This window comes from Plasmodium vivax, chromosome 5 (assembly GCF_000002415.2).
Source record: "Plasmodium vivax chromosome 5, whole genome shotgun sequence".
Taxonomy (NCBI): domain Eukaryota; phylum Apicomplexa; class Aconoidasida; order Haemosporida; family Plasmodiidae; genus Plasmodium; species Plasmodium vivax.
Genome location: NC_009910.1, coordinates 1,198,843 through 1,218,896, shown reverse-complemented (window position 1 = coordinate 1,218,896; position 20,054 = coordinate 1,198,843). Strand labels below are relative to the sequence as shown.

Below are 20,054 nucleotides of genomic sequence, written 5' to 3'. Positions count from 1 at the left end.
CACTCGCGGGGGAGGGCCACACAACGGTTGCCGCAAATCTGGGAAATCTCACAGCATGAACAGTTAAAAAGACTCGCACAACACAAAAAAAAAAACAGTGGAGCAGTGCAAATGTGTACCGATTAGAGTACCGCTTCGCAGCAGACGAAATGGGAAGGGGGAGTAACAAAAAAAGGGGAGCTTCCTCCCATCACCATGCCGCGCTTGAGGGAGGGAAAAAAAAACCTTCACCTGCCTATGCCATTAACACGTATGGTTCACCTCGGTGAGAACATTCCAGCTGATGCGAAAGAAGTCACTTCATATCCAAGTAGGGGTGCCTGGATTCCATGGCTTCGTACTTCTTCTCCGAAACGACGTGCACCAAATCTTGAAAAGAGAAGAGAAGAAAAAAAAAAAAAAAAACACGCGGATGACGGAGCGCAGTTGCGTAGATGGCATATCATATGGGCATGCAAGCGCGGACTTATGCACGAGTAACTGCAACGGGTCTGCATAGCTCCGCCGCTGAACGGCTCAACCGCTGAACCGCTCCACCGCTCCTCCCATTACATATCAAAATTAAAAGGTTCGAGAAGTGCACGTACAGGTGGGTAAAATGGCTTCGGGAAAAAAAGGAAAAAAAAGTGAACAGTTCGCTGCGTACCCCTGGAGGGTCACACCGGAGCAGCTTCTTCTCCCTTTGGGGGGATGCCCATACGTAGGTTTTATGCACTCTCTCGATGGGACAGTGGGGGGCTCAACACATCCCACTCATGCCTCTACACCCCACAACAAGAGTGGAGCAGCGTCTCTCCCTTTTTTTTACACCGAAGCTTGGCTCATCAACAGGTAGTACGCGGGGATGGCCAAAATCCAGAGGTTGTATCTGCAGTGTTGAGGGGCCCCGTGGAAAAAGGAGGCAATTTCTAATGGGGGCATCTGCAAAGGTTGGGAAACAATATGACGGTGGATTATACATGCCACACACTGGGAGACGCACCCGAGGAGGTAACTTCCCTGAGTTACACCCCCAATTAACTAACAGAAACATTTGGAGCAGGATGAAGAAGGTCTCCTCCCCCGGGGTCTTCTCCATCAGCAGTCGCTTGCAGTTTCGGTAAATCATTGCTGCGGTGGGTGGAACGAAGGGGAAGGGATGCAAATGGGCAGGCCAGGGGAGGCCAGGTGAGGCGGTATCACCTGTGAAGCACCCCTCCCAGGTGCGCCGGAGAAGCCAAGCCAACCTGCTGTGACCACCCGGTAAGCCACAAACGGTAGAGCCACAACTGCAAACGGGGAGAAAAAACAAATCGACGTGAAATGGGAAGAAGAGCGCAAAGGCGTGGATTCTCTCTTCACTTCGGAAGGAACCATCCGATTGTTTGCCGCTCCCCAACCTGAGTGCAACGATGCGTAGAGATTCAACTCCTGCTGGTTTTGCATTTCGACCAGAAGGTACAAAAATTTGAGGACGCCATAGGTGAGCGACGTTCGGAAGGTGTCTTCCCTCCGTCTCTCCTTATCGATGGTACAACCCATAATGTAAAAAATGATGGTCAGCATGAGGCAGTCGTAAATGGATTCATTTATCTGGCTGAACACCTTCAGTGAGGTGAACCCTATTCCGTTGAAAGCGAAAGAAAAGATATGTATAAGGTAGCATATATTGGAGAGGGCAAAAAAGATCACTGCCATGTGGAGGGCCTCCTTCAGGGCGCCGTGCGCTCGGCTTAACGACTCCTGCTTCGCTCTGTACGCGAGGGAGAGGACGCCTAGGATGACCACCAGGAGGAGGTGGATCTCGATCAGCCCTGCGGGGGGGAGGTGGAGATGTGGAGGGGGGGAGCGGTGGTGAGGCGGAGAGGTGACAAGGCAGAATGGGCGCGGCAGTAACGCCGCTTCAGCACCGCTTCGCCGCCGCCTGATTGCGCACCCTGCTCCTCGCAAGAAAAGTGGTTCCTCAAAAAGTGCGTGTTGTTCCTGAATTCAATTTTATAGGCGTTCTTCACTTGGCGCCCACAGGCCAGCAGGACGAAGCTCAACTGGGTGCCCTTCAGATGGTCACCAACGTCCCCCTCATAAACAAAATAGGAGTCTTTTAAATCCCCCGGGGGGATGTCATCAAAGGGGTGCAGAAACAAAGCCTTCTTCTCCAAATCGGCACACGTGTTTCCGTTCTTCCCATCCACATAGCTGTGCATCTCCTGCTCCGTCTGCTCCAAAATTAACAGCTTCGCATTGGGGATATAAAAGTTCGTAACAATGAACACCCCCTTCTTCCCCTTTTCCCACCGACCCCTACTGTAGCAGAAGTGAGCGTACACACTGAAGTCCTTGTCCTCCTTCAACCCGTATATGACCTTCCCCTCTGCGTAGAGGCGGCTTGCCTTCGTTCTTCCTTTAATACGCGAGGGGGGGATAAACCTGTGTGGCCACATCCCCCATGTGCAGCTTCCCCCCTCGCTTGGATGCACCTGCGGGCAACCATGTGGGGAGCTCCTCTCCAGGGGTGGGAACCCCCCATCCCAGGGCGAAGCCCACAGGAGGAGAAGCACAAGCGTTAGGAATGCCCCCTTTGGCATCGCCATTTTTCACGTCGGTGTTAGTTACTCATTGCATGGCAGGAAAACGAACACACAGGTGTGTACGCTGTAAAGCGGCGTAAAAGGGGGGCGCTGCCAACGGGTTGAAGTGCCCTCCATGCACGGGCTTCCCCACGGTGGAAAAAAAAAGAAAAAAAAAAGGAAAAAAAAGGGAAAAAAAAGGGAAAAAAGAGGGAAAAAAATGACCTCCCTGTGTAAGTCACCAAACGGCTGTCCCTTCACCCAGTGCGGGGCACGCGGGGGGATTTTTCTTCCCCTGGTTCGGTGCTTACGTAAGTGCAGATTAACCGCATGGTGAACGTGGTGCACCTGGACAGGTAACCCGAACGTAAGCGAGTGGGCAACTTCACCCCCCTCTCTGCTTGTCCCCCGTAAATGCCTCCCCCCACCAGCGGGCTAACTGCCCATTCGTTGACCACTCCCAACGAGCCAAGGGGGGACACACCCTCTTCTCAACGAACAAGCGAACGGGTTGTTTTTCTTCCCCTGCTGTTTGCATCGCCCTGTTGGCTTGCCGACGCGGGGAATGCCTCGGTGGCAAAGACTTTGTGACAAATCGGGTTGCAAAAAAGGAGAAGCAAAAAAGGAGAGGCAAAAAAGGAGAAGCAAAATGAAGTGACGCAAAATGAGGCAAAATTAGGTGACGCAAAATGATGAGGCAAAGCAAAGCAGTAATTAACCCCTTAGGGGGTTCCCCCCGCCCATGAACACCGCGGACTCATAACGAGGCGACGCTTCCACGAATGCAGGGCAAACCAAGGGGAGGCCCACCCGTTGGAAGCTGCCACAATGGGAATTAGCCCTCAGGGGAAAAAAAAATAAAACTATCAACATATTGGAAGCACATCTTTACACATTCGCAACACCGGGGAGGGTAGCTTTACCGGTGTTTGTCTCTTCACCGCATCGTTGTGTATACCGCGCAGGCAAGGGGCACAGAGCACCCCTCCTGCTTCCGCGACCGCTGCCGCGACTGCTTCCGCTCCGCTACTCCCCTACTCCGCCGCTCCACCGCTATCAGAGCAACTCCGTGATGTTCATGGGCATCTCGTCGATCTGCGTGGAGTAGTACTGCTCGATGTCCCGCAGAATCTTTATGTCGTCGTTTTTCACAAAATTGATGGCGACGCCCTTGCGGCCAAAGCGGCCACTGCGCCCGATGCGGTGGATGTAGCTCTCTCGAGAGTTGGGCAGGTCATAGTTAACGACGAGGGAGACCTCCTGTACGTCGAGCCCCCTTCCCCAAATGTCTGTAGATATAAGTACGCGGAATTTGCACTGCCTAAATTTGAGCATAATATCGTCTCTTTCACTTTGACTCATCCCTGCGTGCATTTTACAAACGGTGAAGTTAGCCTCCTGCATCTTCTTCGTGAGCCAGTCAACCTTCAATTTGGTGTTGCAAAACACAACAGCCTGTGTGATGGTCAAACTCTCATACAGATCTGCTAACGTTTCATATTTCCACTGCTCCTTTTCTATTGAAACAAAGAACTGTTTGATTCCCTCCAAAGTCAGTTCGTCTCTCTTTACTAATATTTTCACCGGCCTATGCATAAACTTGTTTGTGATTTCTAATACCTCCTGTGGGAGGGTGGCTGACGAGAGGACGATCTGCGTGTTGGGAGACAAGAAACGGTAGATGTCATAGACCTGTTCTTTGAACCCTTTGTTTAGCATTTCATCTGCCTCGTCAATCACCAGCTGTTTTATATATTTACATTTCAAGTGCCTCAAATTTAGCATGTGGTATATTCTCCCTGGGGTCCCACTAATGATATGCACTCCATTGCTTAACGCCTTTATATCGTCGCTCATTTTCTTCCCCCCTATGCAACAGTATATAGTTACGTGGATGTAATCTGCCAAGGCGAGACAAACCTTCTGCGTCTGCTCTGCCAGCTCCCTCGTAGGCGACAGGATAATCACCTGCGTTTCGCTCAAATTCCTATTAACGCAGTTCAGCGCGCCCACGGCAAAGACGCACGTTTTTCCAGTCCCACTTTGGCTCTGCAGAATGACATCTCTCCCGCTAAGAATCGGTTTGATGCCCCTCTGCTGGATGGCCGACGGCTTTTCAAATCCGTACGCGTAGATCCCCCTCAGCAGCCCCTCGTCAATTCCTATGTTTTCGAAGCTCGTGCATATTTCGTGCTTCTCCGAGCTTTTGTAGCTCTCCTCCATTTTGCGGCGCTGAGGGAGCGGTTGAGGGAGCGGTTGAGGAAGCGGCTGAAGAAGCGGCTGAAGAAGCGGCTGAAGAAGCGGCCGCAGCTACTCACTGGTGACCCAAATGTGGCTTATCTGCTCACTCGGTAGAAATGGGTTGTCTGTCAAAATGGCATTCTTTAAGGGGTCCTCTTCTTCCACCACCACCTCCACTGGGGACTCCTCTCTTTAACCCTCCTGCAGTGGGATGCTCCGTTTGCTCCCTTTGGACCGCTGACCGGGGAACAAACTCAAAATTTCGCCACTTTCGCGGTTGACTCTTCTTCCACTTTTCGGTCACTCTCCAAGTGGGAGAAGCACTGCTGGGAGGAGCAGTTGTTGGCGGGGGGTCCACATATCCTTCGGTGCGAGCGAGGTAGCTATGCCGCTAAACCACGTAGCCGCTATCTATGTAGCCCCTCCCGGTTTGGCAGCGGGCCCTTCAGGTTCGCCTCTTCCTTTTCGCTGATCGCTTCTTCCTCTTCCTCGTTACTCCCTCAGCACGGCCGCTCACAACATGATGTATGCTCTGCTGGCGAGCCGCTACCCTCGAGATGTCCCAGGGGGAAAAAAAAAAGAAAGAGAAGCAGGAAAGTAGGAAAGCAGAAATGCAGAAAAACACAAAAGTAGGAGAAGAGATAAAGCGCAAAAAAATGGCAACAATTGGGGGCCAATTTTAAGCCAACTTGGCGATTCGGGAACACTTCCAACTTTTTTGGGGCGCTAACATTTTCGCAACCTCGGTAGAGAGGCCGCGACCTAAAAAATCGCCGCGCGGGGAAAACTGCTTTTATTTCTCTCCCTTCCACGTTTTTTTTTCCCTTTTTTTTTCCCTCCCTCGTTTTCTTTTTTTTTACCCCTTTTTCTTCTTTTCTCCCCTCTTCGGCTCCGCGCCCCTTTTGACAAATCCTACGCAGTTGCGCTCCCCGCGAGAGAGGCAGAGCAGTCATTCTCCACTTCCCCCCCGAGGAGCAGCCCCAAGCGCGCACGCCTCCCTAGGCGCATTTACATAGACCCATAGCAGCACCTATCTGTATTAACCTGCGCCTATCTTTGTCCCTCTTCCCCCCTGTCTGTGCCTGTGCCTGTACCTGCATTTACACGCACGCACGTGCTGAGGTGTAGGCAGATAAGGGGCCCCCCGCAGGAAGTTGCTCAAGCCGCTCCATTTGCAGTTCAGCCGCCCCTTTGAAGTTCAGCCGCCCCTTTGAAGTTCAGCCGCCTACGTCACCGCTCCCCCCCCATGGCGCTGACCACGGACTACTCCAAGCTGGGCGAGCTGATCCACCAGTCGCCCGAGTCGCCCTCGCTCTACAACCAAGCCAAGTACCACACGCAGAAGCAAAATGACTCCTTCTACGAGATAAAGCGATTCATGTGTTTGGGAAGCACCATCCCCGACGATGCCCAGTACAGCGTGGACCTCTTAATCGACCGAGGAGACAAAAAATGTAGAGACGTTCTCGCGGAGTCCTTCAGGGTGGAGGGATACAAGTACGCCACCACGAACAACGACGATAACGTCAGGTTCGCCAAGCTGTTCTTTGACCACTACGCTAACATGTTTTACTGCATGCACCTGCACGGCGACGACAGGAAGTGCAACTCCCTCTTCAGGCACTTTTACGAGGCGGTGGGGAAGCAGACGCGCTAAGGAAGCGGTAGCGCAGGAAGAAGCGACAGCAGAACAAGACGCCGAAGCGAAGCAGACGCGGTAGCAGAACAAGACGCCGAAGCGAAGCAGACGCGGTAGCAGAACAAGACGCCGAAGCGAAGCAGACGCGGTAGCAGAACAAGACACCGTAACGAAGCAGACGCGGTAGCAGAACAAGACACCGTAACGAAGCAGACGCGGTAGCAGAACAAGACACCGTAACGAAGCAGACGCGGTAGCAGAACAAGACACCGTAACGAAGCAGACGCGGTAGCATAACCAGCCACCGAAACCGAAGCAGTGGCTTCTCCTCAGCGGTGCTCCCCACTGCGCCTTTATAGGTATGCCACCTCGGAGCTACCTCCCACGTACACCTCCGCTTCTTTTTTTTTTATCTTCTTTTGTAAAATTGAAAGAACCACAAAAGGGACGCGGTGCTCCCTGCACAGTTGGACTGTGCTCCACGGAGGAAGCCACCAACCAGGTTGGCATGTTTAAAAAAAAAAAAAAAAAAAAAAATAATCCCCAAATGGGTCCTTCTACATGCAGCAAGGGGGCATCCAAGTGCCCTCCTTCACACTGCTAATTAAGCAGCAACGTACGAGTGATGCACCCCCGTTTTTGGAAGCTCTCGAATTCGCCGGGGAAACGCACCGCACGCTCTGCGCGAGTTAAAAAAAAAGGGGGTAAACACTCCCGTGACTGCTCGACTGCCACGTTTGCCGCTCAACCGCTAAACCGCCGCTCCTGCCGCTCCCATCACGGGGCGACCTCCATCGCGAACTCGTACTCCTGGTCGCAGCCCACGTAGCAGTCGTTGATAACGTAGAGGACGACGTCGTAGCGGCCGGGCTGGTCGGGCAGCTCGAAGCTCACCTTCACGTGGTTCACGGCCTTGAGGAGGGGCAACTTCTTTATGGAGAGCAGCAGGTTCATCCGCTTAATGCCAATGACGACCCACCACAGCTCCTCCTTCTCAAAGGGGAGATACAACGAATGGGCAAAGCAGTTGGCAGTCGCGTCGGGGTGGTCTTGCACCAAGTCTCGCTCTATGGTCAAATTGAGGGTAGCTATTTCATTCACTTTGTAGCTCCTCTCCAGGTCTACCTCGTAGTGCACCTCAATAACTGGGAAGATGTTACACACGTTGGCAATTTCGCTTTTTTCCTTTTCAGTCAACCGGCTGAGGAGCTCCTCCCTCTGGTCATCCTCCGCATTAATCAAATCGTATACATCTGCCAGGTCCAACTCCTTCGCCTTTTTAATTAAACTCTCATCGAAGTGGGGCAACTGCAGCAGGTTGGACTCATCTGTACTGCTCATACTCTGCGTTAGCATTTGCGAAATCTCCATGACGAAGAGGCAGAAATTTAAAATGTTATTACTGCTAATCACGTCGATAAGCGCATTGATTAGGAGATACGTTTTTTGGAGGACCCTTTTCGTTTCTTCGACGTAGTTCACTGGAATGCTATACCGATTGATGTGTGCCAGGAGTATGACCAACGCTTTCAAGTGGGGCGTAAAATACATCGGGTTGGAAATAAAATTTACCAAATTTATGTACTGCTCTTTTTTGTCATTTTCACCTGACTTGTTCAGGCGATTTGATTGTTCATCTGGGTCATCTCCTGGGAGAAGGCCATTTTTTCCCGTAACTGATTCGCTACTTATGGAGAGCTTCAAAAACTCAGAGGTGACCTTCATGTTGCACGTCTGGGCAATCTTCACGCAGAGGAGCACATCATGGCTGCTGATTTTTACCACCTGGGGGATGACGCTGGCGAGGCAGACGATCTCGAGCACCCTATTCTTTTTCAGCCCCTTGAGGGATAAGACGTACTGGTTGAAGAAGTGCACCACGTGGTAATCCAGGTTGTAGTAGGACGCGATGATGCCGAGGTTGCACGGCTTGATGGAGGCGGAGCCGCTGATGGGGGGTTCTCCTCCTGCGGGACCGTCCCCCCTGTGCGTGGAGTGCGTGTCCCCACTGCGCGCCTTTCTCTCCTGCCTGGACTGCTCACCCGCCTCGATCGCCACGCAGTTCGCGAAGGAGAGCAGCTCCATGTTGCTCTCGATCAGCTCGGAGAGGTAGTCAGAAATATGCTCATTGGACACCCCCTTCAGCCCGTAGTAATTCGGGTTCTTCTTAACTCTCCTGTAGAAGAAGGTCCACGTGAGCCAGTCGATCGCATCCTGGTAGCTCTCAATGGTACTCATCACAATTTCGTTGTTCAAAAAATTTGGCAAATAATCCTCCACATTAGACTCTACAGTCAGCGGCTCGTAAATAAAATTTTTATAATAATCCTTTTTCGTGATGTACGTGTAGATGTAGACGAAGGATTTGGAGTCTTCCCCCTGGCGACCTGCATAGCTGAGCATCTGCAGGACACTTTGAATGGAGTAGTCCTCCTCCTTCCCATCAAAGTGCGTGATGATGGTGTCCAGCAGGATGACCACATTGCCATACACATTCAGCCGGTATACATAGTCGTGCGCCACGATGAGTAGCTGTATGGCCTTCTTGTCGAAGAGGCCCTCCACTAGCTTCCTCTCCACCTCCCCCATGTTGGTGTGTAGGAAGCCCACTCCCTGCTTGAGCAGCTCCACGAGCATCCGATCCTGCAGGTGCTCCTGCAAAGTGTCCGTTCCGCTGGGCCCCCCCAGGTTAGAGACAAATGAGTACCCATCGTTACACGCGGAAAGGATCAGGTCAAGTGCCAACGTTTTGCACATCCTATCCTCCGTCACGAAGATGATGGCGTTTTTCCTCTTCAACTTCCGCACCGTTTGGTACACCTGCCTCTGCATGGAGAGGTACCTGTTCTGCTTGTTCATGATGCTGACCGCGTGCAGGTAAATTTCGATGGGGATGCTCCTCACGCTGGAGAGGAAGTTGTAGTAATCGCTCTTCTTGCACCCGATCCACTCCCCCACGTCTCTGCAGTTGCTGATGGAGCAGCTGGACAGGCACACGATTCGGTTCACCCCCACGTTGTCCTGGATGTCCTCCATGCTGAGGTTTTGCATCAGGTTGAGGTGGCGTGTTGGGTCGGGGGCGGCATCTCGCGCCGCAACGGAAGCGGCATCTCGCCCCCCATCTGCCGCCGCCCCCCCCTGCGGGTTGCCGCCAACCGGGCGCTCCCCTAAGTTGAGCTCAACAAAGGGGGGCAGCCTCGACTTGGCCTCCGACGAAGCCGCGCTGCCCCTGCGCCCCCGCTGGGCCCTGCCCAGCTGCAGCTGCGTGGCTATGTACCTGACGCGACTGATGACGACCTCCATGATGGCCCCCTGGGCGCTGTCCAGCAACTCCATGTGATCAAAAAGGTATAAATTAATCGACTGGAAGATTTTCTTCCTCCTCCACTTTTTGGCCAAACTATTAAACCTATCTGGGGTACACAGAATGATGTTGTTTTTCTGCAAAAGTTTAGTGTCGACCTGGACGTCGCCCGTCAGGATGGCCATCTTCAATCCGAAGTAGCTGGCAAAGTGGGTCCAATTCTCGAACGTTTTCAAAACGATTTCCTCTAACGGAGCTACATACACAGTTTTTATAAAATCCACCGGGTTGTTATACGCAACAGAGGCGATATTCCTATCGCGTACAATTTTGTGAAGATCTTCCTCCCTCTTGAGGTACCTCCTAATGAAGTGGTGCAGCTCCTTTACGCATCTGACCATCCTCAAAATGGCGAACTCGGCCGGGGTGAGGTAGTACCTCCCAGGGGAGCTACAAACGATGACGTTGTCACCAGTTTCGTATAATGAGGGGAAGACCTGCGTGTGGACTGGGTTAAAATGAGCCATATTTCGGCTGAGGAAGAACTGCTTCGCCTCCTCAAACTTGAGGGCGTTCACCGGGAGGGCCTGCAAATCTAGCAGCGGCGTAGAAAAGGAAACCTTCGAAGGTAGGATGATATCCTTCAGGTACAAATTGATGGTACTCTCGCATTCTAACCATTTGTCGGACACCACCTTAACGATGTAAAAGGGGTTTTCGTTGATCGGCACGAAGAAGGTGAGCAGGTGATCATCCAGCGCATCCGCAGAGTGGCCCCCGTCCTCTTGGAGGAGCTGACCAGACGCATTAACCGCTTCCATACTGGCTGAGCTGCCCACCCCCCCCCTCCTCAAACTAAACAGGTCATAGTGCAACATGCTCTCACTGGAAATGTCAAAAACGAAGAGCCAAAAGTGCATAAAACTCCCGTGGTACTTTGGGTTGTAAATGAAATCTGGGGTAACATTCAACTCGACCTTCAACATCCTATGGTTGATCGGCTGGATGTACGCACTCAGCTCAATCTTCGGAAAGTGGTGCACCAATTTGTATACATTTTTTGCAATTTTTTTGTTCTTAAAAATGGTTACATACTCATTCAGACTCATGTTGAGGTAATTCCTAAAGGTGATGTTCTTCTTCTCCACAATTTTGATGAGCTCATTGCTCAGCAAGCCAAACTGTCTCAAAGGAGACATGGTGGCCCACATCTTCCTCTCAACCATTTTGCAAAACTTCAGCGTTAGAGCAGTTAAGTGGTAGGAGTTCTTCTTCAGGGAAATTTCGAAAAAGGCGCGAAAAAGCCTCAAGGCGTTCTGCTGTATATAAATCATATCCGCGTTAATGACATACCCACTTAGAGTCACATTTGAAAGGTACAACTGCAGAAGGATGTTTATCTTCGTGTATGGGATGTTTATGGACTCTTTCAAAGGGATGGGTAGCTTTTCCATGATGAGGGACAACTCCACCTTCTCCTCCTCCCTCACGAAGATGTTCTTAAATTCGTCACTCATGCCAAACAGTTTTAATAATTCCGTTTCGTTTGTGTGCCTATTTAGCTTCTTATTATACATATCTATCGAGCGGTAGTCCACGTAGTAGTAGCTGCTGATCTTCCCCACGTAGGTGCTGCTCACGGTGTTCAGCTTCCGGTTGTATTTCACCAACTCGTACTTCTCCAGCGTTACAAAGGCGGAATAGACGATGTTGTAAATTTTTCTGTTCAATTTTTGCATGAACAGGTCAGGCGAAATGGTGCCATCCTTACCGCGTTCACCGCGTTCACCGCTTTCCGAAGAAAGGGAGTCCATCTGCTGGTCGTTCCGCCCCAGGACCCCGTACAGCCGGGGGTTCTTCACCATGCGGATGTACAGATACGTGTAGCGGAACCAGTTCACGGCCTCCTGGAAATTCTGCACATTCCTCAGAACGATCTCCGCGTTTAGCACATTCACAATGTTCCTCATGAGGGTGGACTCAATGGACAGCTGCTCATTATTTAGGGACAAATACAGCTGCAAATTCTTGTGGTCCGTTATGATGATTGCCTTTCCGCTCCTATCGTACTGAGGTCTTCCTGACCTTCCCACCATTTGAAGCACATCCATGGGGGATAGCTCATCGAAATCCCCCACGCTGATGTTATACACACTCGTCCCCTTAATGATGACTGTATGTGCGGGGAGATTAATTCCCCACGCGAGGGTACTCGTTGAGACCAACACTTGTAAGTGCCTATCGGAAAATAAATCCTCTACCAACTTCCGGTCCGTCCTCTTCATCCCCGCGTGGTGAATGCCAAAGCCAAAGGAGAGGATCTCCTTCAGCTCCTCATTCACTATAGCTTCCTTTTCGGAGAGTAAAATCTCACTTGATATCTTTTTCCCCATTAGGAACTTACCCAAATTGTCGCTCTTAAGAAACTTCTCCATCAGCATCTTCGCCGTTCGGTAGGTCTCCTTCCTGCTGTGCACGAAGATTAGGATTTGATTTTTGCCGGCCTCCTCTAGGACCTTCTCGTAGGTCAGCTGGTTCATAAGGGCGTACTTCTTTATTCCCTTTTTCTCCTTGATGCCGATGTAGTGCTGCTCCAGCTGCACTGGCCTGAAGGAGCGGTCAAAGTAGAACACGCCCGTGCGCAGGTCCGCGCGCAGGAACAGCCCCACGTCTTCGTAGTTCGGCAGCGTGGCGGACAGGCCCACCAGCCGGATCTTCTTCCTCCGCACGGTTAGTTTGTCCTGAGCAGGAGCGTGCAGCGCTTCAGGCGGCGCTTCAGATGATGCACCCTTTGCCTCTACCGCTGATCCTACCGCTGATCCTACCGCTGATCCTACCGCTGATCCTACCGCCGACCCTACCGCCGACCCTACCGCCGACCCTACCGCTAGCCCCCCCCCGTCGTACACCAGCGCGTTGTCCACGTACCGGTTGACCCGGCTGATGATGCTCTCCAGGACGTTCCCGCGCACCTCGTTCAGCAGGTGAATCTCGTCGAAGATGATGAGCCTGATCTTCTGCAGCAGGATCTTCTCATCCCATTTCCTGCTGATCACCTCGAATTTCTCTGGGGTCATCACGATCACCTGGCTCTCCTCAATCTCCCTGCTGCTCAGGTTGACATCCCCTGTCAACTCGCTCACCTTTATGTTTAAGCACTTCAGTCTCAGGGAGAAGGACTGCACCTGCTCATTCACCAGCGCCTTCATGGGGGAAATGTATATAACCTTGAAGCTCTTCCGGTCGATGCCCCCACTCCGCAACCGGTAGCTCCCAATCACATTCAGAATGCATAGCAAGGCAATGTTCGTTTTACCTGACCCTGTTGGAGCGCAAATGAGCATATTCTCCTCGTACCTGTTGAGGGCTACCTGGTGCACCTTAGACTGTATGGCGTTCAGTTTGCTAATCCCTACGCAGGTAAAAACTTCTTGTGCCCACTCGGGGAGCTCGGACACACTCACGAGGGGAATCTCCTCCGGATTGGTAAAATAATTCTCCTTCCCCTTTGCCTTTTCACTATCGAGGGACCCCTTCGCACCGCTACCTCTACCACTAGCACTCGAGATGACAATCTCATCGTAATCCTTTTTCTCCACGCGGGTGCTGTCCACTGGCAACACAACCTCTCCGTTGAATAGATCTGCTCCCTTCTGTTTCATTTCTAACTTCTCTAGGTCAATGTACTTGGCCCTAAACTGCTCAGCCGCTTCCTCGTCTTCTTCGCGGCCGTCCGGGCGGTCCCCCTGGGGGTGCTTCACGCGTAGCTGCTTGTTTGCGGCGGACTTGGCGTTCTTCGCAGGGGGGTTCGCGTCCGCGTCCACTTCGTCTGCTTCCTCCCCCTCTTCTGCTTCTTCCTCCTCGTCCGCCTCTTCCCCCTCCTCCCCCTCTTCCCCCTCGTGGATGAACCCGCCCCCCTCGCGCGCCTGCTGCTCCTCCTCCGCTGCTTCCCCCGGCGCGCCGCGCGCGTAACTCCGCTTGCCGAACAGCTTGTCCGCCTCCCTCCGCATGGTCTTGGCGAACTCGCTCTGCCGGTTCCTCTTCACAGCCTTGAAGTTGGACAGCTCCTCCAAAATCTCCTCCCCCTCCTCGCTCTTCCTCATCTCCTCCATGATCTTCTTCTTCTCCTTCTCCGTCTGGGCTTGCCCAAGCATCGTGCAGTAATAAACCTTCCACCTATTCTTAATGAGCAACTTTGCCATGTAAAAATGCTCGTATTTTAAAATATGAACCAACCTATTTTCGCATTCTTGCATGTCATAGATCCCTAGGACATCCAGCACTTCCTTCTCCTTCTCTAGACAGAGGGACGGGTCTGTGAACACTTTATTTAGCTCCCTCTGCAGCCAGTGAGCGTCAATCGAATTGGTCTCCAACTCGTAGTCCTCCTCGTTTTTTCTCTTCTCATCTGAGTCTTTTTTAATGCCTTTAAGGCTCAGGTGTTTTTCTTGCTTCTCCTGTTTTTTCTTCACAGGGAAACCCCCCGGGGTGATGACCATGCCTCCTTTGGCGCTCTTCCTCCCGCTGGTTCCCTTCCCCGAGGTGGACTGCCTTCCGGGGCGATTCTTCTTCCCCAATTGGGGTTTCTTTTTCTCCACTGATTTTTCGCCAGAGGGGTCTTCCCCCGCGTCTTCCTCTTCCTCTTCCTCATCCGCCTCGTCTTCCTCCTCTTCCTCTTCCTCGTCATCCTCATCCTCCTCGTCTTCCTCCTCTTCCTCCTCCTCCTCTTCTTCTTCATCCTCTTCTTCTACCTCCCCACCCCCGTACTCATCGCTCAACTCGTTCGTGCTGGCCATGCCCTCCTGGCTCTTCACACTGTCCCGCCCCCTCGTGCTGCTCCGGTAATCCAAATACTCGTCGTCCTCCTCAAAGACCACGGCGACCCCCTCCTCCTCGTCCACCTCCTCCAAAACTTCCTTCCGGTTGAAATCATAAATTTCCCTGGCGAAGTTGTTCATCTGGAGAAACTGCTCATCACTCATGGAGCTCACCTCCAGCGCCTCTTCCACTTTTTTTTTTTTCTCCTCACTGCTTATCTTTTCGTTTTTTAAAATGAAAAGGATCTCATTACATGCACTGTTAATAATATCCCCCGTGTGGTCTCCAATGATGCTTCGAACCAACCCCATCACATTTGCAAACATTTTTTCCGTGTATTTCGTGCTCGGCTTGTACATAAATATATCCTGAAGGTTAATATTTAAAACGCTCCTCTCTTTGATTCCCCCACTGCTTCCTCGTCTCACTCTCTTCCTCTTCTCATCGAAGATAAGATCCTTTCTCTTGTTGCTTCTCCTAAATGCTTCTTCCCTTCTGCTGCTTTGGCTAGTCGGCTTCGTGTATTCTACCTTGTCTCCCATCTTATGCTTCAGCTTCCCCACCAGACTTTCGCTCTCCCCCGTCGGCTCATTAAAATTCGGGATGGGGCCCTCCCTCTGGAGGACCAGGTTAGAGTTCATGCGGTACTCGAACCGCTTGTACTTCTCATATTCCTCCGCCATGGTGCATTCGGGGGGGGGGTGCTACAACGGGGTGGTCCCTCCGTAAGAAGCGCTGACTGGCAGCCGATTAAACTTCTCAACCGCGGCGTCACTGGGCAGCGCAAGGCAGCGCAAAGTTGCACCCCCTGAGCAATGCGGTAAGCAAGCGTGTGCTATTGTATGTGCCTTTCCTCCGCAAAAAGGGAGGAAGTAGTGCCCTCAGATAGCGATACCCTCAATAGCGATGGCCTCAGGTGACGCTCCAAATGGAGCTGCCCTAAAATGCCCCTCGAACAAGTAGTCACCGCGGGCGATGCTCCCCTTTCCATCCCCACGCGCGAATAAGCAAAGAGGTACCTTCAAATAGGCCGCGCCAGCTGAACGGAAAATGTTTGCTCAGCAGGCACGTAACAACTGCTCGTGCTTCACCGTTGTGTACTCTCTCACGCATGCGCTGCTGCTGCGGCGGCTGTCACTGTTGCCATTCCCTTTTTGCGTTTACTCCTTCCGGGGGAGGAGTTCATATCGATTTGGCGAAACGCGGGGGAACTGTCAAAGGTGAAAGTTTATTCCCAAACGGGGCTCCTCTGCATCACGAAATCTGCGGCATGTTACCCTACGTATTATGCGCGCTTAAAAAAAAAAAAATTACCTCTTGGAAATGCACTGGGGTGGAGTGAGTCCTTCGGGCACGCCAACTGCCTCGTCCCGCGAATTGCCCCTTCCCGCGAAACGTTGCATACAGTGGTGCGAACCTCGCGTGGGTCAGCGCCTTCGTCGAGTTATCTCCTCCCCGTTTCGCTCACAAAAGCGGTGTGGCTACGTGCACGTCGTATATATATATATATATATATGTGTTTTTTTTTTTTTTTTTTTTTTCCAAAATTGCCTCCCCTTCGCCCATCGCGGATGTACCCGCCAAACGGAAACACATGCCAACATGGGTCAGTAGGAACAAATTGAACAGCCCAGAGGGAGGCGAAATTTCGCTGACGTGGAAGGGAGCCACCTCTCCAGTTATTCAATGGGGAGAGGCATAGGACAACGGCTCGTTGCAAATCGTGGCCACATTGGACCACGACGCGCTTCACCAACCACATGTGCACGCCTTTAAGAAGAGAAAACTACAAAAAGGCAGGTCAAAGCGCGAAGGAAACGACGCTGTGTGGAGGCCACCCAGTGGGACTCTTCCTCCCAAAGGAAGTGAAGTAAGTATTTGTGCGTCTCCTTTCACCCTGCTGGGAACAGTTTAACTCCATGAGGAGATGTTAGCCCTGCATAGGGACGCCAACCCCCCGTCGTGTTTCACACAAGCGGTTTTTCTGTCAGCAAGGTGTGAAGCGAACTTTGGGGGGAAGGAGAAAGCATTTTTCTTCCATCCTTCATTCCATCCTTCATTCCATCCTTCATTCCATCCTTCATTCCATCCTTCATTCCATCCTTCATTCCATCCTTCATTCCATCCTTCCTCCCTCTCTTTTTTCTTTTTTTTTTTTTTTTTTTTTTCGCCTGACCGTTCAGGCAATTTTCCCATTTGTGCCGCGCACCCAGCGCGCTTCGCTCAATTTTTAAAAAACTTAAGGCATAAAAATTAAAGCTGCAGCTGTCACTATCAGGGTCACACAGCTGGGGTTCTCTCCCCGCATGTTGCCGTGCCCTTTTCGCAGTCGACGTGAAGTTGCTTAAGCAGGGTGGGGTACCACAACATTGAAGTGTTAAAAAGGGGGAATAACGCACATACGTGTAAATTCACAAGGGGGAAAAAAAAAAAAAAAGAAAAAAGAAATATAAGAAATGTAAGAAGGAAAGAAAACAGTATGGTGCATCTCGCTGATAATTGCGCCTATCCAGGGGCAAGGCCTCCTCCCACACCGATGCAGCAGCGCGGGGGGTTCTCACATTCGGCGAGTCTGCACACGTGATGCAAGTTCCACGTGATGCAAGTTCCACGAGATGATTCGCGTGGTCCCTCTTCCTCATTTGCCCCTCCCCCCAATCACTCCTTATCCAGCTTGTAGACCTTCTTGTTGATGTACCTGGCAAAGTTGTTGATGGCATTTTCCCCCTTGGTCGTGAGTCTCCTTCCCTTTTTCTTTGGGTTCTGCTCTACATAGCCGAGGTTTTCTAGCTGCTGCAAAATTGACCTTAAGATCTTTCCGCTAGCCAAACTGGTGTGGTTGGGGGCAACACCTCTTCTCTGCTTGTAGCTGTAGTGCCTTCTGAGGAAGCCAACGCCAATGTCTGGGCTAAGGTACAATTTCCTCAAGATGCTCGACGCTTTCACAAAATACCAGTCCTCATTTAGGGGAGCCAACTTTCTTCCCTTTCCTGTTTTAACGAAGTTACACCATTTTGGGAAGGTTATTTTGTTGTGCAGTTTTAAGTAACTTGCATATGCCTTAATAAACAGCTCGGAGTCTACGTCCTTGATGCAGTTATTCGTTCTTACAAAGGGCACTGGCTCGAGTAGCCTCTTGTTTACCACTCCTATATCTTCTGTGAATTCTTCCGCCTGTAGGGAAGCAAAAATGGGGAGGGGGGGAGAAAAAGCCACATGGATAGGAGTCACACGGTGCGTAAACGCGGCGCGCCGACAGGTGCCTCCTTCTCACGAGGGGCTTCCAACTTCCCATCGTTTCACTCGCCACGGCAACTCCCTTTTTTGCCTCTTTGAGCGCTTCGGTCGCTCCCCCTTCTGCGCTACGTAACGGATTCGCGCAACTGCACGGTACACTCAAACGTCGCGTTGGCGCGCTCGCCCAGAATGCCGCTCCTAACTCCCGCATGGAGAACACAGAAGGGGCTAATCCAAATGGGAGTTGTTCAATTATTTCATTTTTCACTTTACCATTTTTCCTCAATCGAATGCAAAAAAGATGACAAATTTTTGTACGTCACTCCGTTGGGGACGTTAAAACAGTCGCTGGGGTATCTTCCACCGGTTGGCAGATTGTTCCTCCTTCCTCTAAACGTGCAGCTTTGCGAGCATATACATGCGTAAACATGCGTATGCATACGTTTACATACACGTATGTGATATTATATGCCCCTTTTAGCAGCTGCGGGGGGGGGGGGGGGAACGAACACTAACGAATGGCTTGCGAAGCAGCAGTAAAGTTAGTGAGTGAGTGAGCGAGTGAGCGAGCGAGTGAGCTTCCTTTTTCCGTTCTCGCGAAATGTAAAATTTACTTCACGCGGAGGATGGCAGTTTATCTTTGTAGATCTTTGTAAACACTTTTCATAAAAAAAAAAAAAAAAAAAAAAAAAAAGCGCAGCAGAGCAGAGCAGATTATATATTGTGCTATTTTCGCATACCTCGTGCAATTTTTTTTTTTTTTTTTACTACTGTTCGAAGGCTCCTCGGGGAGGGAACGCAGTTGTGCCCGCTGGCAAAATAAAGCATATTCAATCGCCGCATACGTTTGTACCTTGCGCATATGCCGTTTGGAGGAAGTGCCCCTCGAGGAATACATATAATATATATATATCCCGCCCACTGTGCGGTGGTCATTTTTTTTTCCTTCCCTTTTTTCTCACGCGGAGAGTTCATCCCCAGTGCGTTAGCCGCCGCCATGTTTTTTTTTGTTGAGGGATATAACACGACCGCACCGCTACCGCTAACCCCAACGGCAGTCACAGTTACGCAGTGTGGTTGCCACGACGGGGGGAAAGGCCAACCACAGTATGCTCCTCATCACGCGTAAAACACTGCTTAGCAATGCGGTGAAGCGAGGGGGCGTTTTATTAGGTGGTGATAATTGCCCTCCCCCTACTTCTTTTTCTGCTTCTTTCTCTTCCAATTTTTGCCCGTGGCTGGCGCACCCTTATGGTGCACTTTTCGTTGCAAGCGCGGATACGGCATATCGTTTACCTCACCTGCGCGAAGGGACCTTTTTCCCCCCTTCTTATGGTTTGCGAGTAGGTAGTCATCAAACAGTTTATCTTCCCCCCTCATACGTGTTTATCTCACGTTTGGCTTCTTCACCGCATAGAGGAGTGGCCTATATAAAAGCCTAACGTACGCGGACCTCTCCCGCATAGGAAGAGAGTGTACCGCCCCCCGGTGGGAATTTTATTTTTGAAAACCCCTCACAACTCCACAACGCGGGTATGACGCCAGAGGGGGGAGCGTTGCCCCTATACGCCGCATGCTCAGCACATTTTTCTTTACGGCATTTTTTTTCGCACAAAGGAGATTATACCATCCTGAAAGGAAAATGGAGTGGTACCCCTCGTTTTTTTTCCACTTGTTCGCTCTTTTTCCTTTTACAGTCGGGAATATGCATTTCTCCCTCTCCATGCATGCGCCAGAAAAAGGGCTATAATTTTTTTTTATACAAATTTCGTCAACATGGCATATGCCCACTTGTGTAGATAATTAAGGGAAACAATTTTTTTTTTCATCTTTTCATGGCAGTCACCCATAAAAGCGGCACTGTATATGTTTCCCCATTTTGACATACAACAATAGGTTATGCGGCGCGTTCTGTGGGAATCCCCCCCGTTCCCTTTTTTTGTTTCCCTCGAAAAAAACTGCCAAAAAAAAAAGATACATTTTTACCTGAACAGGTCAGCATAAAAAAGGGAAAAAAAAATGACCAATCTTTGCGTATTTACCATTCCTCCACGGGGGCCGCTCCCCAAATTGGTCACACGACCGGTGAATGTTACAAAAAATGGACTCCGCACTTGGGGGAGAGGAACGCCGGTTTACACGCTAGAAAAGAGCTCGCCGAGCGGGCCAGAGGGATGGAAAAAAAATGTAATCATAGCCAAATGGCGTTCCTCATTTGCATGAACGGCAATGTAAAAATGAACCTCCGTAACATAATTAAAGCAATTTT

General features: G+C 51.1%; 5 protein-coding genes across 5 annotated transcripts; 1 reads left to right on the top strand and 4 right to left on the bottom strand.

Annotated features, from left to right (window-relative positions):
- Window positions 1-295: 295 nt before the first annotated feature.
- Window positions 296-2,420, bottom strand: PVX_090180 (hypothetical protein, conserved; the record flags this gene model as incomplete). Its single annotated transcript, XM_001615078.1, has 7 exons — window positions 296-369; window positions 553-602; window positions 809-868; window positions 1,026-1,110; window positions 1,227-1,268; window positions 1,380-1,793; window positions 1,916-2,420. 7 exons carry the CDS (start codon window positions 2,418-2,420, stop codon window positions 296-298), a joined length of 1,230 nt encoding a protein of 409 aa, XP_001615128.1.
- Window positions 2,421-3,602: 1,182 nt separating this feature from the next.
- On the bottom strand, window positions 3,603-4,769 carry PVX_090175 (eukaryotic initiation factor, putative; the record flags this gene model as incomplete). Its single annotated transcript, XM_001615077.1, has 1 exon — window positions 3,603-4,769. One exon carries the CDS (start codon window positions 4,767-4,769, stop codon window positions 3,603-3,605), a length of 1,167 nt encoding a protein of 388 aa, XP_001615127.1.
- A 1,264-nt stretch (window positions 4,770-6,033) lies between these two features.
- On the top strand, window positions 6,034-6,444 carry PVX_090170 (hypothetical protein, conserved; the record flags this gene model as incomplete). Its single annotated transcript, XM_001615076.1, has 1 exon — window positions 6,034-6,444. One exon carries the CDS (start codon window positions 6,034-6,036, stop codon window positions 6,442-6,444), a length of 411 nt encoding a protein of 136 aa, XP_001615126.1.
- Window positions 6,445-7,203: 759 nt separating this feature from the next.
- On the bottom strand, window positions 7,204-15,841 carry PVX_090165 (u5 small nuclear ribonucleoprotein-specific protein, putative; the record flags this gene model as incomplete). Its single annotated transcript, XM_001615075.1, has 1 exon — window positions 7,204-15,841. The coding sequence occupies exon 1, from the start codon at window positions 15,229-15,231 to the stop codon at window positions 7,204-7,206; it is 8,028 nt and encodes a 2,675-aa protein (XP_001615125.1). The 5' UTR covers window positions 15,232-15,841.
- A 939-nt stretch (window positions 15,842-16,780) lies between these two features.
- On the bottom strand, window positions 16,781-18,452 carry PVX_090160 (40S ribosomal protein S19s, putative). Its single transcript, XM_001615074.1, has 2 exons — window positions 18,059-18,452; window positions 16,781-17,722 (listed from the first exon to the last, which is right to left on the bottom strand). The coding sequence occupies exons 1-2, from the start codon at window positions 18,059-18,061 to the stop codon at window positions 17,207-17,209; spliced, it is 519 nt and encodes a 172-aa protein (XP_001615124.1). The 5' UTR covers window positions 18,062-18,452; the 3' UTR covers window positions 16,781-17,206.
- Window positions 18,453-20,054: the final 1,602 nt, after the last annotated feature.